Raw genomic sequence first — 21,711 nt, 5'->3', positions numbered from 1 at the left:
CTAATATGCCAGGCACAAAAGGAACACGGACTCTTTCAAGACTAAGCTATCAAACCAATAACATCTCCTTTCCAGTGGAGATCAGAACATGCCCTCATCTCAGCACAAAACCCACTCATGCACTCTGAAGTACAGGCCACACAAGTGGGCCTTACACATCTTTGTTGAAAGTCCATAAAGAAATAATCCAGAAAATAAAGAAACCATCTGAGAACTGAGTAAGCGGTTAAAAGCAGTTGATAAGTTGGTTTGATCCTGAATTCACAGTTCCAGAGACAAGACCATGCAATCAGGCACTCCATCTTGCTATGGAACTCTGAAGCATTACCAGCTAATGGGCACACGCTTGGATGTCACTGAACTTGTTCACTGCAAAGAAAAAAATAATCACATTTGGTAGCTTTTATTTGTGTCTTGCCCTCTGTGTTTAATTTCAGGAGGCCAGCAGAAAGTTAACATATGTCGACAGATGGCAAAGGATGGCAAAGGAAAGATTTTACCTGCTAAATGAAGGGCATCTCTACTACCCACACCATACCTGGCACAGAAACTACCAGACTCTGATGAGACAGATCTGAGTATGAGGCGGTTAACAGAAAATCAAATACTCTTGAGCAAGACACACCTGTCAATTTACTCACAAGCCACTGAAAAAAAAAGAGGGGAATGAAAGTGTCAATAATAGGCATCAGAGGTTTATTTACAGAGTTTTGGTCACCGTTCGGTGGACTTTGAGTAGTTACTAACTGTAGAAATGTGACTTCTTACTGCCTCCCTAGGCACTACAACCTCAGGACTAAAAGACTAGGTTATAATTGTGTAAGACACCTAGAACAGCCATAGGATCTCCTCAAGAAGTTTCAAGTCTCTAAGAAAAAAACAAGGGTTGATGATTTACAGTAGTAACACATGAATCTATTAAAGAGAGAAAACATAGCAGCCAGCATTCAGAAACAACCCATTCATGCCTTGGAAAAGCCATCTGAGAAAAAAAAAAAGATAGAAGGAGGAAGTGGTAAGGAAGTTTTTAAACACAAATACACCTATCAGGCCTGCATAGGGAAAAAACAAGCAAGCAAAAATATTAGATTCAAGGCAATTATATTCTCCAACAACTAAAAACTAATAAGCTTCCTATACTTAGGGAACGATTTACAGCTCTTCTTTTTTTCATCCTTCAACACACAGTTAGAAAAAGAATAACATCCTGACCATATCTACAAAACTAAGGGAACAAAAGAAGCTTCGAAGTGATTATTGGAATTTCTTTTGAGAAGCTGCTTTATTCTTCCCTGCTTAAATAAAATTAAAAGAAAGTAATAGCAATCTTATGTTCAGTGTTTTCATTTGCCATAAGCCTGGCTCCTACCTAAGTCTCAGTTCCTGTAAGAAGCCTGACTAGAAGAGACTGACTGCACACAGTATCTTCTTCTGAGACTTCCTAGTGTCAGCCTTTCGTAATTTAGATGCTACCCAAATGCCTGCATCTCTCAGATGTTTTTTTGCACATTCCTTTGAATTCCAAAAGCCTGAAGAAGCCTATCACGAGCATACAAGATCTAGGAGAACTTTGCTAACACCAATCCTGTCTTAGAAAAGCCCAGGTGACTGTGTTTGAATTTTTAAACATTTGAATGCTTGTACAGATTCCATAATTCTAATTTTATCAGAAACAACATGTACCTTTAGGAAACTCAACTATTTGATTCACAGATGGACAACAGTAAGCATAAGAAGAAAAATGTTCTCACATACACAATGATACACAGGGATATTTTTAAGGATTAAAAAGTTACCCCAAATAATTAAACAAAATGTAATCCTTAACAAAAGTGAACAATTGACAGAAAGCTCCATAGTCTCTTCAGTGTTTGCAGTGACTAGTACTGTCATGTGACTAAAAGCAAACCTGCTCCTCTATGACAGGAGTGTATTTTTGTTATTAAACTGAGTGAATCCTTCTGGCACAGCACAGACAAGGGCAAATTACAGATTAAATGCTACAAGCTCTCAGTGCCACATCAGGCTTTGATTAAAGTAACTGCTATGGTTTATATTTTTTCTGTTGCATAAACATTAATTATGTGCGACTGATGCAGCAAACCCCATTAAAGTTGACTGACTTGGTTTAGATTTACTTCCAACTTAAAAAGCAGCAAGTTCAGTGTATGAGGATCAGCAAAGGAATTCTTCTTCATTAGGTTGCTTACACAGGCAATGAGAGAGAAAAATATCTCATAATTAGAGTGTAGAGTTTAACGCTCTACTTCAAAAGTGAACACAAAGCAATCAAACTGAAGCTGTTAGAGTATTCATAATTCATATACAATCCTTCACTAGGCCAAAGTGACTTCTTTTGTAATCCTTGTATTTCGCTTAATGAGAGACAAGGTCGTTATGTCCAGCTGTGGACACTGACACTTTGTTGCAGCACGAACAACAGTAACACTGAATCCCTCTTCAGTTCCATGGTTGTTTGGTCCCAAACAATGTTCTGCAAGGTTGCGGTAACAACGCACTTGCCCATTTATCTTCTCTGTAGCAGCACCGGAACTACAGAACGCAGTAAAATTGTTGTAGCCCTATAAAACCATGCAGTCGTCTTGCTAGAGTAAGCCAGATTTTTGAGAACTTGTGTTTCAGCAGGAGGTGGTCTCCTGTAAATTGCTCCACAAACTGCTGCTGACTGGATGAAGTGATGAACACATGCAGAAAGAAGGCAGGGAGATTCCGTTTCAGGCCTCCTGATAAAATATTGTTTTGCTTATACAGCTAGGCTTTGCTTCTTCAGAGCTACTATGTGAAACTTCCCACTGTGTAACTATAAATAAAACCAGAACATCTAGGTGGACCTGCTTTAGCAGGGGGGTTGGACTGGATCATCTTTTGAGATCCCTTCCAACCCCCACCATTTTGTAACCTGTGAAATGAAAAAACTCAAGCACCATCCTTTGCAGGTCAGACCACTGAACACAGCTTCTGTGCAAAAAACTCTTGTGAGGTCGAGAAACAATCACACCAATTGACATGGTTTGAGGTTTAAGATCTGTTTAATATGCCTTATAACACTCGAATAATTTCTGTGGAGCCACACATCTTGCAAAAACTAAGTTTGGGGCTTTGCACTAACTCAATTAGAACTTTGTACGTGAAATTGCCACCTCAGCCAATGAAGGTGACATCCATGACGTCTCCTCCATTTATTACTCACATGGGACAACATTTTAATATGCTCCTCTAACGTTTCAAATCCAAAGCAGCACTTTAAGAGCCTGAAGAAGTTTCAGTTTCTGTTGAAGCATATAAAGGTACATAAACAAGAGAAGTTACTGGAACACTGAGAATGGATTTAGAGTGAAAAATGATGACATCAACAAGCAACAATAACCCCAGAGAGATGAAATTATCTTTTTTATAGATGGGAACACTTCTACACTGACAAATACCTGGAGCTTAATCAGTTTTCAGTTTAGTTGCCATCTCCCAGATTCATCAGCACAGAGCCAAACATCAGACCAAAATGACGCAACTTCTTCTGCCAGGCATGAATAGCTACTGCTAGCGCCGTTAGTTAACTTTCCTTTTGTGAGACAAGAATAAAGATCCAACCGCACTGCTGCTCTGCGTCCCACAGACAGTCACCCTGTGCAGGTTGGACAGATGCTGCATCCACGTACAGGCCTTGTGTTCGCAGCCTTCTGCACAGCGTCATGTTTTCAGACGAGGACATGCCACTATGAACCCCTACCTTCATGCAAAATTCATTGTGTGCAATTTTGACTCTGCTCCTGATTACTTTTCCTTGGCAGTCTACGTACTCTGATTACTATAAGCAACCATTTGGGGATGCAATAATTAAGAGAGAGAAGAGAAATGGAAAGGTGGCACTTACTGTGTTGCATTTTGTCCCACACACCACTTGTCGGTGGTTCAGCCACTGGGAAGCAAACACTTTGTTAAGGGTTCCGAGGTGAAATTCTCTCTCCTTCAGAAGGTTGGGAAGCTGCTGAGCTGCATACCCATGCAACAAGCGGTGATAGCTGGACTCATTCTGCACCCTCACCTCTCTACCTTTCAGGTAGTATACCAGAGACCTTTTCACCGGGGACAGTCTTCTCCTTTTGTGAACTGAGTGATCCCAATCATACTGTTGAAAATAAGCACAGAAATTAGATAAAGCAACTAGAACAAACTTAAGATATAACTCTTGTAAATTCAAGGACATTCTCAGCAAAATACTGAAGCCTTCCCAACTACCCATGGAACACCGTGCACGAAGATTATCTCAGAAATGCTGATATAGCCTTCATCAGCAGAAAATGAAACAGAAAATATTTACAAAAGAAGCAAAATAGCGATGACACTAAAAGCATCGCCGGATCCTTATAGAAACAAGTACAAAACAAAAAGCGCTTTAAAGGCGAGAAGGTCGCCCTGGCAGCTCTCTCGGGGGCTGTCTGACACCGACCGCGCCGAAAGTAGGCCTCCTCCGGCCCGGCCAAGCGTGGCCTCGCAGCATCGCTCAGCCCGGGGGCAGCAGGGCGCCGGCCGTTACGGGCCGAACGGCTGAACGCAACGGGGGCAGCGCGGGGCGGAGGGGGCGGTTAACCCTCCATAGGGAAAGGGAGCGGGGGAAAGGTGCCGTTAACACCGCCCGCCACCGGGGCCCAGGCCACTCTCTCCCACCCCCAGGACACGTTCCTCAAGCACCATGACCCCCCCGCCCCTCCTTCCCCACCCCAGCTGGGCACCGGGACGCGGCAAACTCCAAACGGGACGACCCCTCCCCGCGAATACCAACGCGTCCCGCCCCCCCCGCCGCCGACAAGGGCTTTCCCCACCGGCACCGTACCACACGCCTGCTCCCGACCCCGGCCTACCTGCTCCCCATGGAGCCCCCCGGGCCCCGCGGCGGCAGACGCCGCCGCTTTCCGCTTCCTGCTAACTGTTTTCCGGGCCATAGTGGAAGGAGGAACAGGAGGAGAGGCTGAGAGCCCGGCCGGGGCCCCACATGGAGCAGGAGAGGGTAGGCGGCCGCCGGGAGACGGGGCATAGGCTGCAGGGCGCCGGGCCCGGTCACTCTGTGCGCCGCAAGCCCCGCCGACCACGCTTCACGACATTTTCCCTGGGAATTTATCTCTTTACGACAGTCCCGTCGCACCTTTGCGGCGGCTGCCCCGCCCCGCCGTGCAGCCCCGTTTCCTAGCAACCGAGGAGGCGGCACCGCCCCTGGGGCGGCTGCCACGGCAGCGCCGGGCCGGGCCGGGCCGCGCCCCCCGGTGGGCGCGGTGCGGATCACGGGCGCGTCCCGGCGCCGCGGGAGCCCGCGGCCGCGCTAACCCGGACCCCGGGGCGCGGCCCGGCTCGGCTCGGCCCGGCGGGCGGCACTCAGGGGAAGTGAAACCCGTGCCCTGAGGCCGGCGGCGAAAAAAGCCACCTCCTGACCACTGCGAACCTGTCGCTGCCTCGAGTCGCGCGAACCCGGTGAAGACGCTGCTTTCCCGAGAACAAAGTGATGCGGAGCTTTATACTCACATGGATTAATAAGCCTTACACTAACTTATTGCAGTAGTATAAAGTTTAACTGTTAAAGCTTCTGTCTCACACAAGACGAAACTGTCTGCACACACGAGCTATAAAGGGTCATGCCTAACTGTTTATACAGTACCTCCGTGGTCCTCGACTCCCATGCAGGCAGAAAAGCCAGTGAAACCGGTTCCGCGAGGGGCCAAGTGATATCTGAAGTTGTGCGGAGATCAGAGGTGAGAAAGACCCAAGGCTATCAGCCTTCATCCCCCCTGCCCCCACCCCCCCACCATCACCGGGAGAATCACGCAAATGAAAGGAAGACCTAATTTACATGAGAAAGCGGAGACAGGTTGTGCCTTTGTATAGGGGGATAATGTCATCGTATGATTTTGTAATTCTATAACAAATACAAGTCAAAACAACTTGGAATTTTGTGGTGGAGCGATCCCTTCCCCCTTGCGCCCAGCACCGAATGAACATCCCTTCTTTATAGCTCTTCGAGTTATGGAGTCTGTTTCCACATGTCAAAAGGTGTCTCTTTTATGCCTTTTTTTGATGTATTTTCAGCTAACCAACCTCAGTGGCAAGAGTGCTGCGGAAAAGCTACACTGAGAAAAAACTTATAAAAGCCTCACAGGCTTTCCAGCTTCCCCAGAGGATAAAAAACCCGGGGGACAACTCCAGTGTGTCTGTTTCGATCTGTGATTTACTGAGTGTAGTGGTTTTGCCTGGGCCAGGTTTTTTTTTTTGGGGGGGTGGGGGGGGTTGGCGGGGGGTGGCTACAAGAGTGGCTTCTTTAAACAGAGTTGCCAGAAGCTTCCCGTGTCACTCACAGGGCTAGGGCCAGTCAATTCTAAGCTGGACCTGCAGCTGACCCAGGCCTGGCCATTTAGCAATGGAGCCTCTATGAGCAACTTATTTGAGAAGGAGAAGTTGTTGTGCAGTTGCAAAACTATAGCAGGAACAGAGAGGAAGAATATGAAAACATCTCTGTAGACACCACAGTTGGTGGAGAAGGAGGAGGAGGAGGGTGCTTAGACACTGAAAAGGATCCCTGTGATATGTGGTGAGGACCATGGTCAAACAGGTTGTCCCCCCGCAGCTCATGGAGGACCACTGGGAAGCAGAGAGCCACTCGCAGCCCATGGAGGATCCCACGCCTGAGTGGGTACATGCCTGAAGGAGGCCGTCACTCTGTAAGAAGTTCATCCTGGAGCAAGTTCCTGGCAGGACCTGGGAGCCTGTGGGGAGAGAGGAACCCACGCCAGAGCAGGTTTGCTGTCAGGACTTGTGATCCCGTGAAGGACGCAAGCTGGAGCAGTCTGTTCCTGAAGGACTGTTCTCCCGGTGGATGACCCACGTTGGGGCAGGGTGTGAGGAGCTGCCCCTGTGGCAGGCCCCAGGGTGGAGCAGTTTGTGAGGAGCTGCAGCCCGTGGGAAGGACCCACGCTGGAGAAGTTGGTGAAGGACTGTCTCCTGCGGGAGCGACTCTACAGTGCAGCAGTGGGAAGTGTGAGGAGGCCTCCCCCTGAGAAGCAGCAGCGGCAAAGTCCATCTGTAATGAACTGACTGTAACCCCCATCCCCTGCACGGGTGGTGGGGGAAAGAAAGGGAGTCCTGGGAAGAGTAGGGGTGTGGGGAGGTGTTTTTAAGATGGTTTTATTTGTCATCTCCCTGCTCTTACTGTTTCTTTACTAAATCAGACCTTTTTCTCCCTAAGTTGAGTCTGTTTTGCCCGTGACAGTAATTGCTGAGTGATCTCTCCATCCTTAACTCACAAGCTGTTTGTTACATTTCCCTCTCTCTCCTGTCCAGTTTGGGAGAGGGAGTGATTTTATGACTTGGTGGACATCAGGCTAAACCACTATACTGAGATTAATCCCTCTGCACATCCTCCCTCACACGCACACCTGCCACTGCCAGCATTTTTGGACAGAACTCCTCTGTTTCGATCAAGAATCTCTCAAAAGGCTGAAAACCCACTGCCAAAGTTGCTTTTGGAGGGAAAAGTGCTGTGCTCTGTTGCCCTGGGGCGGGAGAGCCCGGTCAGCCAGAGGATGCAGGCACAGAGCCACTCACGAGTGAATAACAACAGGAGTTGAGGAGGCTGTGGCTGCTGAGAGACGAGGCTGAGGCATATGGGTTAAAACCATAGAATCATACAGATGGAAAAGACTTTTAACATCATCAAGTCCAAACATTAATCCAGCACTGCCACGGCCACCACTAAACCATGTCCCTCAGCACCACATCTACACTTCTTCTAAATACCTCCAGGGACCGTGACTCCACCACCTCACCAGGCAGCTTGTTCCAAGGCTTGGCAACCTTTTCAGGAAGTACATTTTTTCAAATCTCCAACCTAAATCTCCCCTGGTGCAACTTGGGGCCATTTCCTCTGGTCCTATCACTATTTACTTGGGACAAGAGACCAACGCCCCCTCACTACAGGCTCCTGTCAGGTAGCTGCAGAGTGCTCATGTCTCCCCTCAGCCTCCTCCAGACTAAACACCCCCAGTTCCCTCAGCTGCTCCCCATGCAGACTTGTGTTCCAGACCCTTCACCACCCCCAATGCCTATCTCTGGACACTCTCCAGCACCTCAGTGTCCCTCTGGGGCCCAACACTGAACACAACACTTGAAGTGCAGCCTCACCATTGCTGAGTACAGGGCGACAATCACTGCCGTGGGCCTGCTGGCCACACTATTTTTGAGACAGACCAGGATGCCATTGGCCTTCTTGGCCACCTGGGCACACTGTTGGCTTATGTTCAACAAGCTGATAAAAAAACCCCTCAGGTCTTTTCCATCCAGCAGCTTCCCGGACATTCTGCCCCAAGCCCACAGTGTTGCATGGGGTCATTTTGACACAAAGTGCAGGAACCCAACACTGCTTGGTTGAACCTCAGACCACTGGCTGCAGAATCACTAATCCAGCCTGTCCAGATCCCTCTGAAGAGCCTTCTTGTCCTCAGGCAGATTTACACTCACACCAAGTTTGATGTGACTGAGAGTGTACTTGATCCCCTCATCTAGATCATTGATAAAGATATTAAACAGAGCTGGCCTCAAATACTGAGCCCCGGGGGGAACACCACTGGTTACTATCTGCCAACTGGATTTAACTCCATCTCTTTAGGCTCAGATATCCAAACATTTTTTTACACTATGAAGAACACATACATACAAACCAGGCGCAGCCAGTTTCTACAAGAAGATGCTGTAAGAAATGATGTGAAAAGCTTTACTAAAAGTCCAGATAGACAATCTCAGCATTTCCCTTACCTCCTGCACAGGTTAATTGGCCACAGGAGGAGATTAGGTTAGTCAGGCACTCATGGTGACTGAGTCTGATCATTGGTGGTCCCGTACATGCCATATGATGGTACTTAAGATGATCTGCTCCATAACTTTCCCGGGCACCAAGGTTGGGCTGACAGGCTTGTAGTTCCCCAGATCCTCTGTCTGTCCCTTCTTGTACGTGGCAGTCACGTTTACCACTTTCCAGTCAACTGAGACTCCTCAGTCACCCAGGAGTGCTGATAAATGATGGAATAAGATGGCTTAGTGAGCAGTTCTATCAGCTCCCTCAGCACCCTCGGGTGAATGCCCATCAGCCCCACAGACTCGTGTCTAAGTGGTGCAATAGGTCACCGAACGTTTCCCCTGGGATGATGTGGGCTTCATTCCACTGCCTATCCACGTCTTTCAGACCTAGAGAACAACTGGTCTTACAATTGATGACTCAGGGAAAGAAAGCACAAAGTGCCTCAGCCCTTTCCTCATCTTTGTGGTTTTGTGTTTTCCCCCACATCCAATAAGCGATGGAGATTCTCCTCAGACCACCTTCTGTGGCTGATCTATTTACAGAAACGTTTCTTATTGCCCTTTACAGCAACAGTTAGGCTCTGTCGGTGCTGTTGTTCGCCGTGCATGACCTCGCAACATCCCATACCCCCCCTGCGTGTCCTGCCCCTTCTGACAAAGGTCAGAAACTCTCTTTTCTACTCCCTGAGTTCCAGGCCCGGCCCGCCGCCTTCACCCAGCCCTCGAGGGCGCCTGTGGCCGCGCGCACCGGGCCGAGGGCAGCGGGCGCCGGAGCCGCCCGCGCGCTGTGCTGCCGCCAGGGCCGGGGACAGCCCCGGCCCGGCCCGCCCCGCCCACGGAGAGGCGGGGCCTCCTCTCGCCCCGCCCCCTCCCCGGTCTGGTGACGTCATGGTGGGTCGGCGATTGGGTCGGCGGGGGCAGGTGACGCCAGCGGCGTGACGCCAGCGCGGCGAGGCGGAGGGCAGGTACACAAGATGGCGTCGCCCGGTAGCGGGGCTGGAGGTGGCGACGCGGCGCGCGTGTCGTAGGGGCGGGCGGTGGGCAGTGGCCGCGGGAACAGCCGGGGTCGCCAGCCGGGGGCCTCCAGGCGCCGCGCAGGTAACGAGCGGGCTGGGAGGGACAGACGATGGGGGTGTCGCTTCCCCTCGTAGCGGGGCCTGGGCAGGGGAGCGCCGCCCCGCCCCGCCGCTGGGCCCGTGCTTGGCTGCCGCTCCTTCTCCTCGTCCGGGGCGAGCGGCTCTCCGCGCCCTCATCGTGATTCAGCAGACGTTGGGCGCCGGCGGGGCGGCTGCGGAGCCGCTGGCCTCCCTGGGGGCTCCTCGCGGGTCAGGGGGCCGCTCCCCCGGGAGACGAGGGGAGCGGAGCCGGACTGTGGGCTCCGCGCTAGCGGCCGACCTTGCCCCGTCTTCGCAGCGCTTCGGTGCTGCTTTTGAGGGTGCTGGTAAATGGCGGTGAGAACCTCCGCGGTCAGCTCCTAGGGACGGAGTGCTGGCGGACGGTCCCAGACTGGCCCGGGGAGCACAGGGAGGTCAGGCGGGGAGGGTGACGCTCCTTTCGCTACACTCTCCTGCTTCCTGGCACTTTTAAGAGACCGCCCGCGACAAGGGAACGCATTGCTGCTTAATAACTATTGATGAACTTGCCTTCTGAGAGTTGATTACTGTCGAAATCAGAGTAAGCAGTGAGCTCCGGTGATACTTAGTAGTAAGCTCCTCTCCACAGTAACTAAACCCTCTGTGAAGGTGCAAAAGGTTTGTTTTTGTTTGAGGGGGCACGTATGTGATCTCTGTCAAGTTTGCTCTCCTGTCGTTTGTTAATTTCTGGGTTTTGTATTGTGAAAGCCACAGTACTCGTCATTCTGCCACATCTGACACCAGATTTCTCCCATATCTATCCTTTGGTTGCATCCTCTTGTAGGTTGAGGAGTCAAAGTCTTGTTTTTGTCATGGGTTGTAGCGCTCCACATCTCCATGCTTATTACTTGATTCTGGATCTTTTCCAAGTAGCTGTTCTGCTTTTGTATGGGAAAGAGGATCATACCTTTCTCTACATTTGAGACACAGACCTGACAAAGATGTGTTCGTTGGTGTAAAATGTTTTGTAGTTTCCTAACGTCCTGGTAATGCCTGGTGTTCTGTTTAGCTTGGTGCTTACCGAAAGTAAAACACTTAATGCTTTTGTGAAGCTGCTTAGTGTAATTTAATAAGTGTCTTCCTGAGTTTTGATAGCTCATAATCAATCACTTCAAACGGATAGTTAGGACTGCTGTGATTTTTTTTTTTTTGTAATTAGTAAAAGAAATTACAATAGATGGAAGTGAGTAATCATCTTATCAAGTGTTTTTATTCCCCACATCAAACAACTTACAAAACAAGTAGGCTTGCAGAAATGTTGTGATATTGATGCTGTCTCATTAGAATAAAGATAAGCAGATGGACTCTGGCACTTGGCAGGGCAGCTACTAGGGCTGCCATCTTGGCCTCAGTAAAAATGTATTCATGTGAAATTTTAAATACTTTATATGGATAATGGCATGGATATTCCTAGTTGACAAGCAAATATTTCCAAATTAAGGAACAGTTGAGTTGTGGTGGGTGATGTTGACAGAATAACTACAGTAGTAGTGAGGCATGCTGCGTCTTACAGCTTCTTACGGGCTTGAGAGACTTTTTATAGTTTGGTGAGGGCAATCTTACTCCAGCTGTAATCAAAGGTGTTAAGGACAAGGAGATCTCTTCCTCACCATCCTTTCCTTACCATCCTTGGAGGATGGGACTTTCCTCAGAGCGCAGCATTTCTGCAACTGCTATCTTCCTAGGGGTGATCAGAGATCTCAGGTTTGCCACACCACTTTTCAGGGAAGCAGGAGGGGAAACAACCACTGTTTTGGCCTCATTCTCCCTTCCTTTTCTCTATATAGAACAGAGCTATGTGTGTAGCACTGTACTAGCTGTGGGGGACAGAATGAAGCTGAGATGATGTGTGTGATAGCAGCATAGCAGAAGTGGACTCATTTGCTCAAGGCCGATGTTCAGTTGCCATATTGATATTTAATGACTTGGGTTTTCAGTAACTGCAAAAATATGATTCTGAAGTGACAGTGGTGCTTTCAACAACCACTGCAGTTGGGTGGCTTAAACTTTTTAGATAAAACCTTGATTCTAAGGATAGAAGGAGAGAAAACATGTAGTCTTCAAATTTAGCTTTTGCAAGCATTTGGATTAAATCTCAGAAACAAAACAGCAATCATACTTGTCTTCCTGGAAGTATCTGGTCTGCAAGTTTGATACTTCTTTTTTTTTTTTTTCCCCCATCAAGGCACTGTGGAACAAAGAAGTCAGGGAAGAAACTACTTCTACTAAGGTCAGATCATCTGCGTAACACAGATAGATGAAACATAAAAGGAAAACAAAGGAAATCTCAAGTATAAGGTGTGTGAGTGAATAAAAGTTAGTTTCTTTTGAATGAATTGAACATATATTTTCAAAATATTTTAAGAATATACTGATTGGTGTAGAAAATAGATTGATCAGCTGGGGGACTTAATGTATCATTACTTTGGATGGATAGAAAAATGTTAATGATGAAAAACTTGAAGAATGTGGGGTAGAGCTCCATCTCTGTCATTCACACGGTGTTTTGCAATGCCCAGTGCTTATCCTAGAGAAAAAAAGATTCTAACTAACAGAACAGGAGTCAGATTTCTGGACCAAACCGTCAGACCACCTCATTGAACTCAGTCATGCTGGCAGCCAGAGCTGTTTTGTCTGGGTTGCTCTGTTAACAGTGAAGGCATCACCCTACTCATCCTCTTTTATAGTGGTATAGGCTTATGGTTTTCAGTTGCTTCCACAAACTTCAGGGGCTGATAATTCAGAACACATTACTGTTGTCCATGTCCAATGTCCATATTGTAAGGTTTTGACATCAGCTTGTTTCTTTATTTTACGCCTGGTGCTGGATTGTGTATTTTGATATACTGATCAGTAAGAAATTTAGTTATTAGACAGAATTTCTCTCCAGCTTTCTCTGTCATCTTGTTTATAAAGTAACCACTCAAAGTCTTTTCAGTCCTAAATTCCAGAGCTTCAGTTGTCATTTTAGGAGAGTCTCCACATAAAGGCAGTACAATCTATTTAAAATTCATTAGTGCAGGTCAGATCAATGGCAATGTAAAAAAAAAAGGTCTAGTGGAGCTGTAATTGAAAAGCTTCTGGAGATGTTTTTGAAAACTATTGTTTGACAGAAAGACAAAAAAAGGTTGTTTACAAATCACAAATATCTTTCTTGTTTGAAAAAGTAGGTCTTCTGGTGTGCAGCAGAGATGGTTTTTTCTTCCCTTTGTTGTGTCTGCTTGCTCTGTTAAGTAGGAAGGCAATGCTACTGATCTTACAGAGTGTACCACTCTACAGTTGATTCTCAGGATTGCCATTGATCCACACAATGCTGGGCCCACAATTTTTGTGTGTTAACTACTTAGGTAGGTAATAATTTCTGGTATGGAAGTGCATTTCATAGTGCTTTGACCCTCTGGCTTGGTTTCGATAAGCTGAGGCTCCATGTCCATAATGACCTTTAGCAGTCATTGTGGTATTGTATTGAGGTCTCAGAAAAACTGAGCATTGTGATTTTTTTAATCTCTGAAGTGATCAGATTTGTTCCAAATCCTTTCAAAAGGGATTTAAAAAAAAAAATGAAAGGAGAACACTTTCTTAAACATAAAGAAATACTGTCTTTCCTCTCTTAGGGAAATGCTGAAAGAATAGCTTGTATGTCCAGAGTTTGTTGTGGGGTGGGTTTTTTTGATTGGATTTTTTTGTTTTGTTTTTCTTTGAAGACAACAAGGTCTCTTCAGATTCCTTTAAGCTTGCAACTTATTTGAAACACAGAAGTAAATCGAAGGAGAAGCAGAATATCATTGCAGTGACTAAAGTTATCTTTTAGAGAAAGAAAAGCAGGCTGCTTGAAGGTACTATGTTACATTAATGATGTTACAGTTTCTAACTTAAATGACCAAGTTCAAATAGAAATTCTGAGTTTGTGTTTTTTTCAGTTGCGTTTTTTGTCAGGAACTCTTACACCAGAGTCACATTTTAAGTGGGGAAATCACAAGAACATGAGTTCTGCCCAAAAAATAGTCACTTCTTCAGCTGGAAAATGGTCTGAATATGAATATACTTAAGCTACTTAGGTATTACTTGTTGGTATAATGAAGCTAGTAATAAAGAGTTATGAGCTCCTGATTAGTCTGCTCTGTGTTGCTAGAGATCAGGGTCCAAGTATGTTGATCTATGTACTAGAGTATGTGAAAGATTTGCTTTAAGACCTGTTAATGTGTATATTTGTGCTTGTACTGTGTGACACCTCTAGGCTAGCAGCAGGTGAAGCTGTGACTGAAATGTCTGGTGAGGTTTATTCCTCAAGTTTGTGAGGCTGGATTTCTTAAAGAGTATGCATAGTACCCTTTATGCTGTGGTAGGTGTTAGCACTGTACTTAATCTAAACATGTGCTTCTTTGGTCAACTTGTTTCATCAGTTCTGAATGTTGAAATAAAACTAGATTCTGAGTCTGTAAGCACTCTGCAGAGTAATTGTCTATGTATTTTTTTCTGATAAAGCAAAGCTGTGCTGGGATCCACCCTAATGACTAATACCATCATGTGGTGTCCTTGCATAGTAATATGTAATAATTTGAAATAAAATATAGGGGGAAAATGTAGGAAGAAAAGGAGTTTATATTAATAAAATCACTGTTAATCATCTGGAATTCGATTGTATGTGGCAAAATAGGATAGAAAAGGTTTGTGCTGCATAGCCTCTGAGAAAAGAATGTGTTCTTAATCTTTTAAGTAAGTATTAGGTCACCATGAGCAATTTGTTGCCAGCCTGTTTGACTTCTTCATGGAAAAGAAGGTGAAAGATCAATGAGTTTCATTTTTGCTTGCTGTTTTTATAAAAAAGATTTTTTTAAAATTGTTCTTTTCAGAAAGTACTTCTAAGTTCTTTATTGGGAAGGGAGGGAATGAGTAAGTTAATACATCCACTAGATCACGTGTGAGTTGGAGTTTTGCAAACAAGAATGGATGGAAGTACAATTATGTAGCACAAAATAACCTTGCACTCAAGGAGGCAATCAACCATAAAGATCTTAGGGGGCACATTTTTATATCACATGCCTCTGAGATTTGTGAGCTTCTTAGAGATCTAGATTTCTTCATCAAGATGTAGTTCTATCAGTGGTTGTTACACCATACAGTGTCAGGGCTCTACACCAGCAATTACTTTTACAACTAAGCACGTAAGTATTGGAAACATCTTCTGGATAGAGCAATATTTTTAAGAAAATGTTTGTATAAGAAAATGCTTTATCAAGTTTTAATCAGACAAGTATTTATTTTTATCTGAAGAACTTTGAGTTCAGGGAGATGAATTTCAGGACTTGCATGGCTGATAAGTTGTGCTTGCACAAATACAAAATGCAGTTACTTTAGGACAGTGAACAATCTGTAGAAGAACAATTTCTAGATTCTGATTAGTGTCCTAATGGGAGGCAATTTTTGAAATACCTGCAGTTACAGGACTATCTTCTTTGTAGAAGGGAGTTTAATACATCGTTTCTGTTCATTTACCTGCGAGTCTTTTGGTAACTGGTAAAAAGCATGTAATTTCTTCCTAGACCACTGACTGCCTGTGCTTAGTAGTTTATGTTCTTTGCAAGTGAAAATGCAAGTGAAGACACTAAAAAGCTTGTTGCTTTTAACTGTTGATTTTTTTCTTAATTTGTAGGCAAAGAGAAAGCTAGTAAATTCAAGTGTAGACATAAATGTAATGTTTCTGTGTTCTATCTTCTACATAAGGATCTTCGACTGGAAAAGCGTTACTATATAAAGATTAAAGAATCCACCAGGGTATTATGAGATGCAAGATAAATGAAGGCAGACAAAGGTGAAGAAGTTGAGTGTGGCAGGAATGACTAGGTGGTCTAAGCTCATTTTATAGCCTAGATGTGGATGGACTCCAGAAATACATGTTTGGGTGACAAAATGACTGTCACATCTGCTTGTGTGATGTGGTAATGTCATCCTTTTCATACCTGAGCTGTCATGTTGCATATGCAAGTAGTATACAGTTCTGAAGGTCCACTTGTCTCTTGGGTTGTTCTGTATGTTTTATGATCTTGGACCAGTGAAGAAATTCTGCCTTCTCTCTCATCTACCAAGGAGATAAACACTTGAAGTACACCACTATTTACTGCAGGGATCCAGCTATACTCTGATAAATTGATTCTACTGAGTATCATAATGGTCTTCCCCCTTGCTTTTCAAATAGGGAGGGTGGTTGTGTGTGTATTTCACTACAAGCTTTCTTCAAGATATAGTTTTGCTGCAATTTGACGTTTCTAGATGAATATAAATGTGATACTCCTGTCATTAGTCAGCACTGAATTTATTTGCTAAAGCAAACTGAATTGAATCAGACATATGGATTATAAAAGAGGCAAGCTGGGACTGATTCTTGGGTTACAGGAGAAAATATGCTATCTTGTAATAGTCTTTCCACTTTCCTTCTTTAAAACTGAAACATTTTTAGATTGTGGGGTTTTTTTTTGTCATAGCAATGATGGTTCACATAGTTAGATCTCTGTGCTATTCACAGTCTCATATTATTGTCAGTCTGTTAGAGATTTGGAGAGGAAAAGCTGTGACTGTTGGATGGTCGTGGGGCAATTTCTTCCAGCAGCTTATTTGAGTCTAGTTATAAAAGAAATAAGACAAGATTGCTGAAGCTGAGTCAGATCTGTCAAAACGTCCTGAGGATATGAAGCTAATGGGTCTCTGAAGGCATCTTTTGCACATGAAATGAGCTGTTTCTCTTTAGTTAATTCACTGCTCTAAATGCTTCAGGGGTTGCATTCATTCCTCTAGCTGAAAAAAAATCTAAAGAAGTCTATATTACCAAGTAGGGTTGGATAGATAGTGTATAGAAAAATGCAGACTTAAATGCACTGAAAGTGGTAACTTGAAAATAAAGCTTGGATCAAATCCAGTTTTGAATTACCAGTCCAGAAGAACATCCTTAGGACTTTTACAGTAAGATGCAAAGCTGAATAGGAGTGATTTGGCAGGGAAGACTGAGGGGATACTGATCCCAACTTGAGAGAATGCAGTGAGATTACTGGGGTTGCTGTGGATTTAAGATTCAGGAAATACAGGTTCTGTACTGGCTGTTGCTCCTTGAGCTAGAAGACTGTGGGCAAATTGCTTTAGCTTTGTGCCCTATACCCAACTCCTGCAAAACAGAGAGTTTTACTGATGGTTCAAGTGTCTTGAAAATGATTTTTGATATCTCATAAGAATGGAGCAGTGCTGAGGGTCTCAGGGAATTTTGGTGAAAGACTTCCTGCTCAGGGAAAATGTAATGAATGAAAGTGTGTGTATATAAGGGTATTCAATTCCTGGCAGTATGAATGTCTTGTAGCCTTCTAGATTTCATCTGAAAGAAGTGTCTTTTTGTGGTTATGGTTTCTTTACTGTTTTCGATACCACTTGAGCATGAAACTCTAGTGTGGTCTTCATATGCTCTTACCATTGGGAAGGTGTCTGTCATTCCAAGTACCTTCCAGTTTCTCAATTTTACTGTTGTGTATTCATGATAGAAAGATCACGCTGTGTTTGTAGTGAAGTGCAGACCTACAGTCTATACTAGTCCTTTAACTCATCTTCTCTGAACATCCACCACAAGTGTAGGATTACAGTGCTGGTAAGAGAAATTGAGTTGTCTTACACAGGGAGAAGGCAGACCTATTCAGTTTAAGTGAGGAAATGTAAATCTTGGAACTCAAAGGGAAGCAATTGGAATTAAGGTGGATGGGTACAGAGGTTATTATGATGCTTAGAGATCTACTGAGCATATTGTCTGAACATAGCTGGTGAGCACTGTGTAGCAGAGAGAGAGAGGAATGACACCTGTGATACTGCTTCAGGAAGCCTTTCTGTATGTAAAGTCGAGTGTTGTAACTGCAGATTAGTTCCTGAGGACTGGGTAGTTGCTCTGCTTTCCTTCTTAGGGAGTGAGGACTGTCTGCCTGTTTGCATATCTTCACTGCTAGTAACATCAACACAGAACGAACCTTGTTTAACATATGTACTGACTCTCTCTGTTTTTCCCGTTACTTGTGGCTTCCGTTCCTGAACTTCTCTATTGTTGGACTATAGTTCCATTTAAGCAGTCCTAAATAGTAACCTTTGCCGTTTGAGAACTGCAAAAGCAAGAGAATGCAAGGAAGGTGTTCCTGTTCAGCACTGGAGTGTGCTGCTTTCAGGTAGGGCTGGCCACTGAAATTGTCTAATACACATCACAGCAAGCAACTCTTCTACTTATTGTATGCTGGCTTTGTAGTATATCCACTATATCTGAGGGCAACCTCAGTTTGACTTCTCTGCACAAAGCTAAATTCCCACTTTTCTACCTTAGGCACTGGAGACAACTTAACTTCTCGCGTTGCCAAATGAATTGAATTCCAGAAGCGTACTTGGTGTGGGAAGCACCACTTTGCCAAGCCTGTTCAGGTGTCTTGCAGAGAGGTCGGGGGGTTTTTGACAGCCAGTAATGATTCTTCTGTCCTTGTGTCTTTTTTAAAGAGCGGAACTTAATCTTTGATAATCTTTAATCTTCTCTAAAGTTAACAAGTCTTTTCAAGAAATAATTCACTTCAAAACAGTTCTTTATACTCTGTTATACACCAGTTCCATGGTTAATTAAAACAAGTGGAACTTGCTCATTTAAAATATGACTTCCAGTAGTGGAATGTAATTGAGTGTTGACTACTGATAGTACTTCCCATCTAGACCTTTTTAATGAAGCCATTCAGTCCTGTTTGGATGGAAAAAGTGAAAGCAGGCGTAACTGATACTATACCTGGAGGCAAAATGAGATTCGTTCTTACATAGGCATTACTGCAGTGGGAATGTATTTTTATTTATATGATTCACTTCTTTTATGTTTCAATTTGATTCCTTTGCTCTGTTGACTTAGTATGGGAAGGAATGTGTCACTGATGAGACATCAACTTAGGAAATATAGGAAAGTAGTTGAAGTAAGTGTTCGGCTTGAACGGCGATGAGGGCTTGGATTTTTTTCTCCTGTCTGTTAATTTTGTCCTTTAGTGCCACAAAACCTGGTTTCAGATGTCAGTTTCTGTATATGCTTATTTCTTGTCTCAGTCTTGATGAGAAGGGTTGGATGGAAACAGGTACTCATTGGTTTAGAAGGAGTTATACAGCATTGAAGGAGGAAACTGTATCAGTGACACCTTGATGGGTGGAAGAGGGTGCATAGAACTAAAGTGTATTCAAACCGCTTATACTGAAGGTGCAATCAGGATTAGAAGCAGTGATTCCCAGGCCAAGTTCAAAGTTTTATACTGCTTGCTGCAAGGCAAGCAGAGCTGCTTGTAGGTGGAATGGTTAATTTAACAGGCTGTGTTTTCTGTCAATAGCATACTGAGTTTAGCTGGGAAAATGTGTGGTGAGAGTAGGTAGTGCATGTGACCCTAGTATAAGGAAAAATTGATGAATCTGTACTAGTTCAACACTGGTCCCATTATTCTTATACAGTGCAGTAGACGAGTGTTTGGAATTCAAACAGATGAAGTGGCAAGTGGTGTTTGACCTGATGGCAGATTGTGTTTTTCCCTATTTAAAAACTTTAGTCCAGTTTGATTTCTTGCTAGATGTTTTTGTCTACTTCATTAAAGTAATTCCATAACCATTCATATTTCACGAAATGTCTAAACAAAACCCTAACTATCAATAACTAGTACCATTTCTTTCCTGAGCTTTTAGAATGAAAAAGTGAGTCATATATATACTTTTTAATAGATTATTTTACGCAGTCATTTAATTGCTGTAGTGTGTTTAAATGCATTAAATTCCAGTTAATAGTTATCAAAAGGATACAAAGGGCTTTCTGCAATAAAAGAATTCAAGTTCTTGTGTCGGTATAAGAAGTAGGTCCTGATATGGCCAATAGAGTTGAACGTATCTCTAAATAATACCAGATCAGCAGCCTGTACACCTCTCTTGGACAAAGAGCATAAGAAGAAAAAGCTTGAAACGGCATAAACACCACTATTTTTTGCTTAAAGGGGGATGTTCTAATTAGTGACGAGCTATTTCACTCTGTTATGTTGGCAGCGTTTTGGGAATGTTTAGCTCTCATTCATAACTGGGACAAGTCTGAAGCATTGATAATATTTAAGTACTTCAGAGTCAGCTTGTTGCATATTTAAGTATTGCTGCAACAAATAGAGCAGCATTTTAATTAGCTTATGCTGCTCTGGGTTCCAGACATACACTTCAAATGTGCAGGATATTCCACTGTTTTTTTCCATGCATCTTGAATAAAAGAACAGACTCAATGAGCTATTTTGTTGTTGAAGTTAGCAGCTTTTTCTAGCTACCAGTCTTGCTCACTCAAAGTTTACATTGAAATACTAGTTTTCTTAAGTGGTAGGATGAAGTAGAAAAGTTGATGCACATATCTGATCGTTAAAAGTTTGACTCAGTAGTTTGAAGTCTTGTGCTAATTAAGCTGAAGTAGCTAAAATTGTTAATAGTTACTAGATGCTTTCTACCTGGCTATTTTAAGCTTTCAGAAGTGGTAGATATTTACCATCCAAACTTTAGGTCTAGGAAAACAGTTAAAAGCAGTTATTCTGCTCCTCAATTTTGGGACTTGTTTTGTTACTGCATTGTGAGATTATTGTACCCTTCATTGGTGGTAGAAGTGCTGTGTTATCTTTTTTTCCTTTTCCCTCCTAGAATACAGGATTTGCACAACATACTTTTAATTTCTGCTATGGTTTATCATGCAGGTACCTATATGTATAACTTCTGTTGTTAATCAAGGAGGAGAAGATGGTGCTTCTATTTCTAATTTACCACCCTTTTTTTTTGGTGACATTGTAGCTTCTAGAGTAGTCAAGCTGATCTCGAGAAAGGGAAAAAAAACCATAAAATATTTTTTTTTCTTCCTTATTTCTGTTCAGATAGTCTTTAAATAACTTGGGTAATGATCACAGGTAGGAATTAACACTCTAAAGCCCATGCCTGCTTTTGGCCTTGGCAGAACCTGGGCTGTATGCTTGTATACTAAGTTTGGAAGTCAGGCCAAGATCTTGGTTAGATGTTAGCTGCAGATGCGTTTCTCTTTGACAAAACTTTTTAAAATGAATTCCTTGCAACAAAAGGTGATCCACTTGCTGCAATAGTTAAATGTGAATTAGAGTAGGTACATCTTTTTTACTCTGGTTTGGCCTGTAGGAAATGCTTGCACTTGACATTCTTGCCCACTGGACTGTCTTAAGGTAATTCTCCATTTTATTATGCTTGTACTTGTGAAACATGTAGTTCTAGGGGCTTGTGTGGTGTGTAAGCTTCAACTTCACTGGAAACTTGAGGGGCTGGTAGGTGATTCAGCAATTGAAAAACCATTATGTTAGTGTACTGTGTTTCCTCAGTGATTGTAGAGCTTTTCCTTATTTCTGGGTGAAATGTATGTCTATTTAGGACATAAAGTAATTTGCCATACATTTCACCCAGAAATAAGGGAAGGCTCTGCATTAGACACCTAAAAGTGTCCGTTATCAGTTAAGAGCTTGAAATCCGCAACCAGCCCAAATTGTGTCTGCTTTGAAGAAGTACAGTGTCTTTAACAAACAGAGTGGGATGTGACGTGAGGATAGCTGTGTAACCTTTAGGTATCTAATGCAGTGAACACTTAGGGGAAAAACAAAGCAAAGGATGCTGTGCTTCTCTGAGAGTGTGTGGAAGAGCTGTCTTCTGCTTCAGATTC

At 43.9% G+C, this 21,711-nt stretch overlaps 2 protein-coding genes across 9 annotated transcripts in view; one reads left to right on the top strand and one right to left on the bottom strand.

The window, feature by feature from the left end:
• The window catches only part of DCAF12 (DDB1 and CUL4 associated factor 12), a 32,522-nt gene extending 27,400 nt beyond the window's left edge, over nt 1-5,122 (bottom strand). For all 3 annotated transcript variants that reach the window (XM_062017564.1, XM_062017562.1, XM_062017563.1), the window contains exons 1-2: nt 4,881-5,122; nt 3,893-4,147 (exon numbers count right to left, since the gene is read on the bottom strand). In XM_062017564.1, the coding sequence (XP_061873548.1) occupies nt 3,893-4,147; nt 4,881-4,961 (336 nt within the window). In that variant the 5' untranslated portion in view covers nt 4,962-5,122. The remainder of the gene's footprint in view (nt 1-3,892; nt 4,148-4,880) is intronic.
• A 4,638-nt stretch (nt 5,123-9,760) lies between these two features.
• Nucleotides 9,761-21,711, top strand: part of UBAP1 (ubiquitin associated protein 1) — a 32,914-nt gene continuing 20,963 nt past the window's right edge. For 2 of the 6 annotated variants that reach the window (XM_062018158.1, XM_062018153.1), the window contains exon 1: nt 9,830-9,954. The gene's annotated coding sequence lies outside the window, so the exon portion shown is untranslated. The other 4 variants (XM_062018155.1, XM_062018154.1, XM_062018157.1 and 1 more) reach the window with 4 other exon arrangements.

Source organism: Colius striatus, chromosome Z (assembly GCF_028858725.1).
Source record: "Colius striatus isolate bColStr4 chromosome Z, bColStr4.1.hap1, whole genome shotgun sequence".
NCBI lineage: Eukaryota > Metazoa > Chordata > Aves > Coliiformes > Coliidae > Colius > Colius striatus.
Note: the sequence above shows the minus strand (reverse complement) of the source record. Positions and strands in the feature narration are given on the sequence as shown.